General features: G+C 36.6%; 1 protein-coding gene across 5 annotated transcripts in view; it reads right to left on the reverse strand.

Moving 5' to 3' along the window:
- The window catches only part of LOC18426518 (histidine--tRNA ligase, chloroplastic/mitochondrial), a 59,078-nt gene extending 53,423 nt beyond the window's left edge, over positions 1–5,655 (reverse strand). For all 5 annotated transcript variants that reach the window (XM_088872548.1, XM_088872547.1, XM_020662534.2 and 2 more), the window contains exon 1: positions 5,489–5,655. In XM_088872548.1, the coding sequence (XP_088728674.1) occupies positions 5,489–5,624 (136 nt within the window). In that variant the 5' untranslated portion in view covers positions 5,625–5,655. The remainder of the gene's footprint in view (positions 1–5,488) is intronic.
- Positions 5,656–9,309: the final 3,654 nt, after the last annotated feature.

Raw genomic sequence — 9,309 nt, forward strand, 5'->3', positions numbered from 1 at the left:
AGTTAGCAACAGTTAGGAAGTGCACATTTACATATTACTTCAGGACTAAAATATAAACTAAGAAGTTCTATAGACTGGTTATTGAGGATTTTCCAGAAAAGGAGACAAGAAATTTATGCAGAAATTTAAGGTCCTCTAATCAGCATGCAGGGATACGAGGTTTCAAAGGGAAAGGTCAGACACAAATCACTATACTGAGAATGGTAAAAGATATCACAGCAAAATATTCACTCTGATAGTATAGAAATTAGAAGAGTTCCATAAAAACAATTATCAATTGATTTGTTTTGACATATTATCTTTTTTACAAACCAAAAGGACAAGAAGATAAAAACGACATATGGAGGCTCCATTCCTATTCTCAAGGTTTGTCAAAACATTTTTTTTCTCAATGTCAAAATAGTGAACAACATTACAACACAAATACTCAAAAAATATGCAAGAAGCTGTCAGATTTAACATATTACAGAAGACCTTTAACAATCAACATGCAAAGAATACTATATGCAAAGTTAAAGAAAAAGTATAAGCAGAAAAAACAGACTGTGGGAGTCAAACAACGAGTCAATGAAATGTACTGGATGAATATCTCATACATGTGACCACAAAGATCATCTAATTTCCCAGGGTTGCTAACTGGAAAATCATAGTATAATTTTGATCCATTGAGATAAACCTGGAAAATCCAAAACTATAATAGAAACCATAAGTTGGGGGAATGTGTTCACAATTCTTCAAAATGTACATGTTCAAGCTTCGAACAAAACTCATCCTAAAAGAAAGATCAAGATCTACAGACGAAGTCATAGATTGAGCAAATAGAAAGTAGTTTCACAATGAAATCATATGTTATATTAACATTTTGGGGCATGTGAGAAACCACATTAGTAGCAATAGTAACGAGAGCAATTAAACTGAAAAAGTAGTCCTAATACAAAAAGTATAGGAGCCAAGATACCTTCTTGTTTATGTGGATGACGTAATGACATCTCCACTATATTGCATTTTAAGGACAGTGTGTAGTACCAGTATCATAAGACATGGAATATCTTTTATATTTTATAGGTATTGAGATTTGTGATTAATAAGACTTTCGAACATCACTTTAATTATGATAAGAGAATTCCACATAACTCATCAATAACATGGCAATTTGTACACCTCTTCAGCTCAACCCGAGTGATCATCATATGGTGAGTTTTCTTACTAAACCAAACTCACATTTGTATTGGTCAGACGACTCTCATATCTTTTACGATTACGGTGCTAGACAGTTATCATGAAATATAGGTTGTCAATCCATGCCATACAGGTTCTAATAAATACACAGATGACACCTATTTATCAAATCATCAAATAAATAGATTGATGTTGACTTATTCTGGATTCACAATGAAGTTATCACGACAATAGAAAGTATACTTTTGCCATCTGCATATTTAGGGATGCTCCTTCATTTCTTGGCACAAGAGGAAAGATGGTACATCCATGTTTAGCTAAATGCAAAACATAGATCTATGTTTTTCACTTCCAATGAGTAATCCTGGAACTCGAAGTATTTTTACCCACTCTTTATAAAGATAATACAAGTGTGTCCTATTTGCTTCTAATCCTATTTAAATATAAGGCAAACATATCAAAATTGATTTTTGTTATATCTATAAGAAATCACTTAGATGACATACTTCCACATCCACCTGTTTAGATCATATTTGTTTATAAGTCATTGAATAAGAAAGACAAACACTATTACTCAGAGGGAAAAAGCTATTAATTGTAAGTATCAATGATCAGTTCAAGTGGAGGCCTATATCAGTTCTTGTGAATTTGGAGAAGGGCTATTTTACTCTATTATTAAGATTGTTTCATCAATTAACAATCTTACAGATTCTAACCTTTTGATGATTTAAAATTAAGTCAATGAATTTCATTTCTCATACGTCACTCAACTTTAATGATCACATGGATCGCAAGCAAACCTGTATTAGCATAGAGTATCCATAAGGAGGAAAAGCACAACTAAAAAGGGCAAGGGTAGGCCCACAAGAATGTGGTTGGAAGTAGTCTAAAAAGATATGGGGACTTATGGCCTCACTAAGGATATGTCCTTTAATAGAGCAAAATGGAGAACCAGGATTCATGTAGCCGACCCCAATTAATTGGAAAAAGGCTAAAATGATGATAATGATAATGATCCATAAGGAGGAAAGGCAGCCCTGATTAAGTTCATATGCCACCCTAAAATTTCAGCCTAACATTCCTAAACAAATGTGACAAGATTCAGAGCCTAATCAACACTTTGAGATACCCCATTAGGCATCTTTACAAGACATCAACAAAGCCATTTTATTTTTTGAGAAGGTTAACTATATTGTATTACTATGTGTGAAATTACAAAAGTTGCTTCCAGGAATGGAAGACCACCTTGGGTAGAAGAAAACAAGAAAAGATAGGGGAAGAGAAGAAGTGAAAGCGAAGGGGGAAGGGGGAAGGGACTGTTGGTTTGAGTCTAGAAAAAGTACACTCAAACTGTGACATTTAGTGCCCCTTCTTTGGCTAGAGAGTCAGTATCAAAGTTGCTCTCTCTCCACACATGATTCCAAAAGAGTTTAAGGTCCCTTGTTATATTGGAAATTTCATCAAAAATTGGTAACAAGTACCAGGGGCATTCTAAGGAGCCTGATGCCCAGGATATAACACTGCATGAGTGACCTTCATCAACTAAACCATGGCTCCAGTTGTTATCGAAGAGTTTGTGGCCTTCTAAAAGAGCTAAAGCATCTGCTGTTTGAGAGTCAGTGTGGGCTACATGCTTGGAAAAAGTGACCGGAATAGATCCTTCATGGTTTAGGAAGAGGCATCCAATTCCGGCTGGCCTTGGGTTGTCGAGTGAACAACCATCAAAGTTAAGTTTGAGTAAGCCAGGCTTCAGAGGGATCGAAAGGGAGGCACGAGAAATATGATGCTCGTTGAGGTGGAGAAAAGCTTGCCCATCTTGATGGAAAGCCGATGAGGGAAAGCCTTGAAAGAGGGGATGGTTGGAGGCCCAAAAGATCACCTTCACTTCGAGTTTTTCAAAGAGGGGGGGGGGGAATGTTCACCTCGGAAGATCCTAGAGTTACGCTTAATCCAAAGGAGCCAGAGTAAGGCAGCCGTAGCAGCCTTTCACAACAAAGTTCCTGAATTGGCCCAGGGGTAGGGGTGGAGTGAGGAGAAGAGGTGGGGGACAGAATGAGGGCTGACCCACTGTCATTTGAAGAGTTGGAGCAGTGCATTCCACAGTTCTTGCCCAAGAGGGCAGTGAAGGAAGACGTGACTGTTCATTTCTTCGTCAGCCAAACATCATTACACACCAGTTTGGTATGGCCAAGGCTCTCCTTTGCAATCGGTCCACCGTGAGGACTCTCTCGGCTAGAGCAATCCACATAAATACCTTTATCTTGGGGGTGCCGGGGTGTGGGGGGGAGGAGGAAGGAGTACCACACCATATCACCTATGGGAGCAGGAGCATGCAGGAAAGTAGGGGGTTCGATTAGCTTCCTGTAGAAGGAAGACACTGAGAATCTCCCAGATGGGGTTGGGCACCAAATAAGTATGTGTTCCCCAGAAGAAGGAAAGAAGGTTGAGTGTAGGAGATAGGAGAGCTCTAAAAATTCCTGCGATTCAAAGTCCGAAGGAGGGCGTTTGAAATTGGGGCTCCAGGTCCTAGAGCGACCCTAGGAGGTGAAGTGGTCTAGTTTTGATCTAGTTGAGGTCCTTTATCATAAAAACAATGTTAACAAACTTGGCTTCGGTTAGGGACAAGTCTCCCTTCAGAGCGGAGTGGAATCATGCACTTGCCCGAGTCCTACACGAGCCCAAAAAAGGCTCAGCAATCACAAAAAAGAGTACCAAAAAATTGCTTAAAATAATTTAAAATAGTGAAAAAGAAAAATATGTCATAACCATCATTAAAAGTCTAATCACCACCACACCGTCTAAGCCTTTTTCCAACTAATTGAGAAGGGCTACATGAATCATGGTCTGCCATTCTTCTCTATTAAGGGCCATACTCTCAGTGAGCCCATAAGGCCTCAAATTTTTTATCATAGCATAAGCACATACTATAAGTTCAAGATTCATAATAAGTTATGACAAAGTTTTACAGTGGCTACCTGCCTAACACAACCTAGCCCCTTTACCAAGGTATGAGATGGGTTAAGGGAAGGTTTAAGGTCATCACCCTTCTTAGAACAATCATTAAAAGTCTAATAAAAGATGAAAAGAATTATATAGAAGATGAATTATCAATGAAAAATTGATCTATAGCTTGAAACAATTTAGTAAATCCAAAAAAAGGAAAAATAGAAAATTAGAGCATGTCATCATCATCATCATCATCAAAGTCTTATCCCAACTAGAGCGTATAATAAGAAAAATTCACAAGTCATCTAAATCATTAATTAGTGATTTGTTAACAAAATTTGTTATTTTTAAGTGAATTTAAGAAACCCAAGACTGTATAAGAAATTATCCTCGACTGGGTACCTTTCTCAGTTGCTCAGTTGAGTCTAAGTCGACTCAGGCGAGTTTTGAAACGCTACATAAAAGACATCAATTGAGCATTGAATTCAGAATTCGTAATAAATCAGCCCTGTATGGTTTTAGAGAGTATAAACTTAGTGGGGAATCTAGCACTCTTCAAGAATGGGCAAATTACTAGAGAAAAAAAAAAAACTCTTTAATCAGGACTTTCAGTGCACAAGAAAATGCATCAGTGGCATTAGTGATTTCTGTTGGACTTTCACTTTCAGTCGTCTGAATGAATGCATAAAACTCAAAATGCAGGTCCATACAGTGCACGATTTCCACTTGTACTTTCAATAGCTTCCACTATTTGATCTGCCTACATATTCATCTAAAAGTCAATGAATTGAATAATTTGCACTAAAACGCCAATTATACAGACCCATCTAAACAAGTTTCAGTATTTCTAGAACTGCAAAGGTCAATCAGAAAAAACCCAATTGCAGATTTCCACATTCATCACAAGAGCTTAATCACCATCAGCACCAAACCCATTGGGTTAACCAAATGGCTAAAATGCCACTTATACAGACCCATCTCGACAAGTTTCAGTATTTCTAGAACTGCGAAGGTCAATCAGAAAAAACCCAATTGCAGATTTCCACATTCATTACAAGAGCTTAATCACTATCAGCACCAAAACCATTGGGTTAACCAAAAATGGCCAAGTAATTTCGTTTTTAAAAACAATTCTCCAAAATTACTCATTTCCACAAAAAATCATCGAGATAGAGTTCATGTTGGTGGTTTATATCTTCCAAGCATCAGAGCGATACTAGTCTCCAGGACTCAAACAATCCAAGCCTAGTAAACTTCCATAACAAAGTTGCAGAGATTACTATAAGCAATCTCAGAGCACATACCATGCATTTGAAAGAAAGCACTAAAAAGGTTGCAGAGAGAAGAAGAATGAGGATTTTACCCCCTGAAGTGAATGATGAAGCATGAGAAGCACAGAGAGGGCGGATACTGCGAAACCTGAAGGGGAGGGCGTTGAAGAGTCTCAAAGTGAGCCTCAAATGGGGGCAACAGAATAGCACTGAAGCACTTGTAGGCATGTTGAGAGAGCGAAAGAGGGACGCAGAGGGGCGCGGAGAGTAAGTGGGGTCGTACCCAACGATAAAATACGTGCAAAAAATGTTTTACAGTTTTCAGGACTACGAGAAAAGCTTACACTCGGAGTCATCGCCATCCATTGAATGATTGATGGTCGATGGTGGAGAGAGCAGGACTACTAGAAAACATCATGTTGAACTCAACTCTACTCTGGTAACGGTGGGGCCACGACCCGAACGGTTTATTGTTTCATTTTTTTCATGGTTCATGCTTTTGGACTGGATATCATGAGACCATTTACCGTTGCACTACCTCTTGCCATCATGTGTCAAATTGGATAGCTGTTGTGTCATAGAGTTTGAGAATGTTTTTTGTGTTGTAAGCCTAATTTAAAATCATATACTGATAACTAACTGATTTATTGATGGATAATAATAATTGTAACCTCTTTATATAAAAAAAATCTTCCCTATTGAAGGCAAACAGGGCAAACTCAGCTGATTGACTATTTGTGTTTTCGTGGCAGTATCATAGAAATCCCCATCTTTTAAAAAGCCCATTCCCAAATGGGACAAATAAAAGACATGCTCAGATAATTCCCCATTATTCTTACAAAACAAACAAATATTAACCAAAATTCTACTGTATTTCTCAAGGTAATCCACATTAACAGCTCTCCCTTGCATCACAATCCAAATTAAAGCTTGCACTTTATGGAGAATGGGGTATTCTCAAAATCTTTTTTACTTTTGGTTCCATCCATCTTAAATGACCATGAAATAACAAGCGATATGTTGATTTAACAAAGAACATTCACATCATATTCTCTTTCCCAAAACACCTCATCTTTTGCATTTTGCACAATATAAACATCATCCAGCCGCTTCAAATATCAATAAGTTGCGAGAACTAAGTCTGAGACCCTATTGCAAGAGCATTCTATCCTCTATACCATTCCTTGTTCAAGCCCCTCGTTCATCTCAATGACTTTGTCCATAGGGTGGTTAACTTTAGAAAATAAATATAGAAAAAGAGTCTTCAAATGCCTGTCTCCAATCCACTTGTGATGCCAAAATGAAATCTTATCCCCCTTCCCTACCATCTAACATATATTTCTTTCAATAATCAATTTACATGCCATAATACCTTTCCATATATGAGATTGAAAGGCTGCTACTCTTCCTCTTTCAATAAGTTGTGAATTACATTATTCACCATGCTTTGCCACGAGCACTATCCTCCACAACTATTCGTCACCTTATATAGATATTCACCACCACTTGGCTAATAATGCTCTATTGACAAGCTTCATCTTTCTAATACCAAGGCACCTTCCATCTTTAGAGATCAAGCTCTATCCAAACTAACCAAAAAAAAAATTTCTCATCCTCTTCTCGATCTCTTTGATAACTACACTAGGCATGTTCAAGAGAGTCATTTGATAAATTGGAAGATATGCCAAGAAAGACATGATCCATGTTATTCGGCCCTATATAGATAAAAATCTAGTCTTCCACATATTTAATTTAACCTAAATCTTTTCAAAACTGAGTCCCACGTTGCTCTAGGTAGTCGGTAGTTCAAGACAGGTAGACCCAAATATTTGATAGGAAATTTTTCTACAAGGCAACCCATATAAGAAGCTGAAAAGTTCACCAATTCACTCCTAGGCCCCACTTCCATCAAAGATGTTTCACCAAAGTTCACCTTCAACCCAAAGCCATCTCACATTATCTCAAAAAAGTTATAATGTTACTTATCTGGTCCATCTTTGTATCACAAAATATCAATCGGTCATCCACATACTGCAAATGTGATGTATAAGGGCAACTAAAAAAAACATTAAAGCCTTTAAAATGTCTCAATCCCTCCACATTCCTTAACATCATGCTAAATGCTTAAACCGTTGAAGTAAAGAGAAAAATAGATAGAGAGTCTCCCAGCTTAATCCCCCTTGATGCTTTAAAAAAGAAAGCTTTTAAGGAAGCCATTAATCAATATCGAGAAATGAGCGCTAGATAGGCAGCCCAAAATCCAACCCCTCTATTTTTTGTCCAAATCCCATGCAACCCATAATCTTATTTAAAACATCTCATTCTGCTCAATCATAAGTCTCTCCATATGTAACTGCAACAAGACCTGTAGTTCTCCACTCAACAATCTCGCATGGATACATTCCTAGGCATTAACAATGCTACCAGTTATTAACCTATTGTCGTATAAAAGTTGTTGAAGGACCTAAATTCATCAACAAAAGCACCCATTTGAGCCTTTCAGCTAAAGTTTTTTAGATAATCTTGTAAAGCCTAGTAAGAAAGCAGATAGGTTTATATAACTATTGCATGAAATCAAAATATAAACAATGACTAACTACTTGTAGATGCTTGCTTTGTCTTATTCCGAGTATATTGCGGTGTACAACCTGAGCTATGAGCCAAATGAAGAGCCTCCTAGTTTAATATAATGTTTTTACATGTTTAGTTATTTTTATGCAGCATGGGCAACATGTTTATGCTATGGATTCCACTATATGCCTTAAGTGGGTCATATACTGCACAACATTATTATTTGTGATACTTACTCCCTCCGTGCCGCATTCATGTTTTTACCCATGACATGTCCTATCTTTTTTTAATTGATGGATAATGAAATTGGTAATAATTACTCTAAATCATAAAAGCAAAATGTGTAAGTATTCATATGGTAGTTGATCTAAAAATGTGGTGCAGAACATATCAAGACACTGCATACTCTATGAATAACTCTTGCATTCTTGATTGGTCATGCTTTTGAGTCCTAAAATTTGCAATAGATATAGTTTATACATACACCTCAAGAAACCAAAATGAAAATTAAAAACAAAAATTGATGCATCTACAATATAATTGCATACTTCTCTCCCTAGCCCTTCAACCAAGTTTCTCTCTAATCTTTCAACCAACTTATCTTGCTCTCCTTTGTGTAGAAACTATTATCTATCTACTATATATTAAGTGAGAAGGAGACTTGTCCTATTTTTATGACCCGTGTCCCTCTCCCTATTTTCTCTCTTTCTAAAAAATAGTTCAATTGTTGGCTCTGATTTCAAAAGTTTCAAACTAAAAGTTCCCACCTCCTTAAATCTCTCCAACAATATCTCTCCTCAAATTAAGTATCAACGTAATTTCTTTCCGCTCTCATTTTTTTCTTCCCTCTCACTCATCACTCTCTCCTAAATCTCTCTCAATATCTCCGTAAATATCTCTTTCTTTCTCTCATTAAATGTCTCTTCCTCTCCTCCCTTCTCCCCTCTCTCCTTCTTGATGCTCTCTCCCTTTCTCTCTCCATGCACCCTCTCTCTCTCTCAAGGTTTATTCCCTTCTAAAGTCTCTCTTGTTATTTTCTATCTTATTTTGTGTTATTTTAATTTTAATATGTTTTTTTTGTCAGATTGTGATTTATGGCCAATATACCAGTTAATCATTGATATGTGGACGCTGTCAAATTTTAAGCATCCTTTTAAAAGTTTAGGTAACAAAATGAGTTTCTTTTATTTATTGTAGTATTTATTTTTATTTTTGTTGTTTTCTATTTAACTTAGTTGTATTTTATTTATTAAATTTATAAATTTAATTTATTCGAATAATGATAATAGTATTTACTGATTTTGTTTTTTTATAGCAGCTAATCATAGATCTCTAGACGGTA

Source organism: Amborella trichopoda, chromosome 7 (genome assembly GCF_054954075.1).
Source record: "Amborella trichopoda isolate Santa Cruz 75 chromosome 7, AtrichopodaSantaCruz75HAP2 v2.0, whole genome shotgun sequence".
NCBI lineage: Eukaryota > Viridiplantae > Streptophyta > Magnoliopsida > Amborellales > Amborellaceae > Amborella > Amborella trichopoda.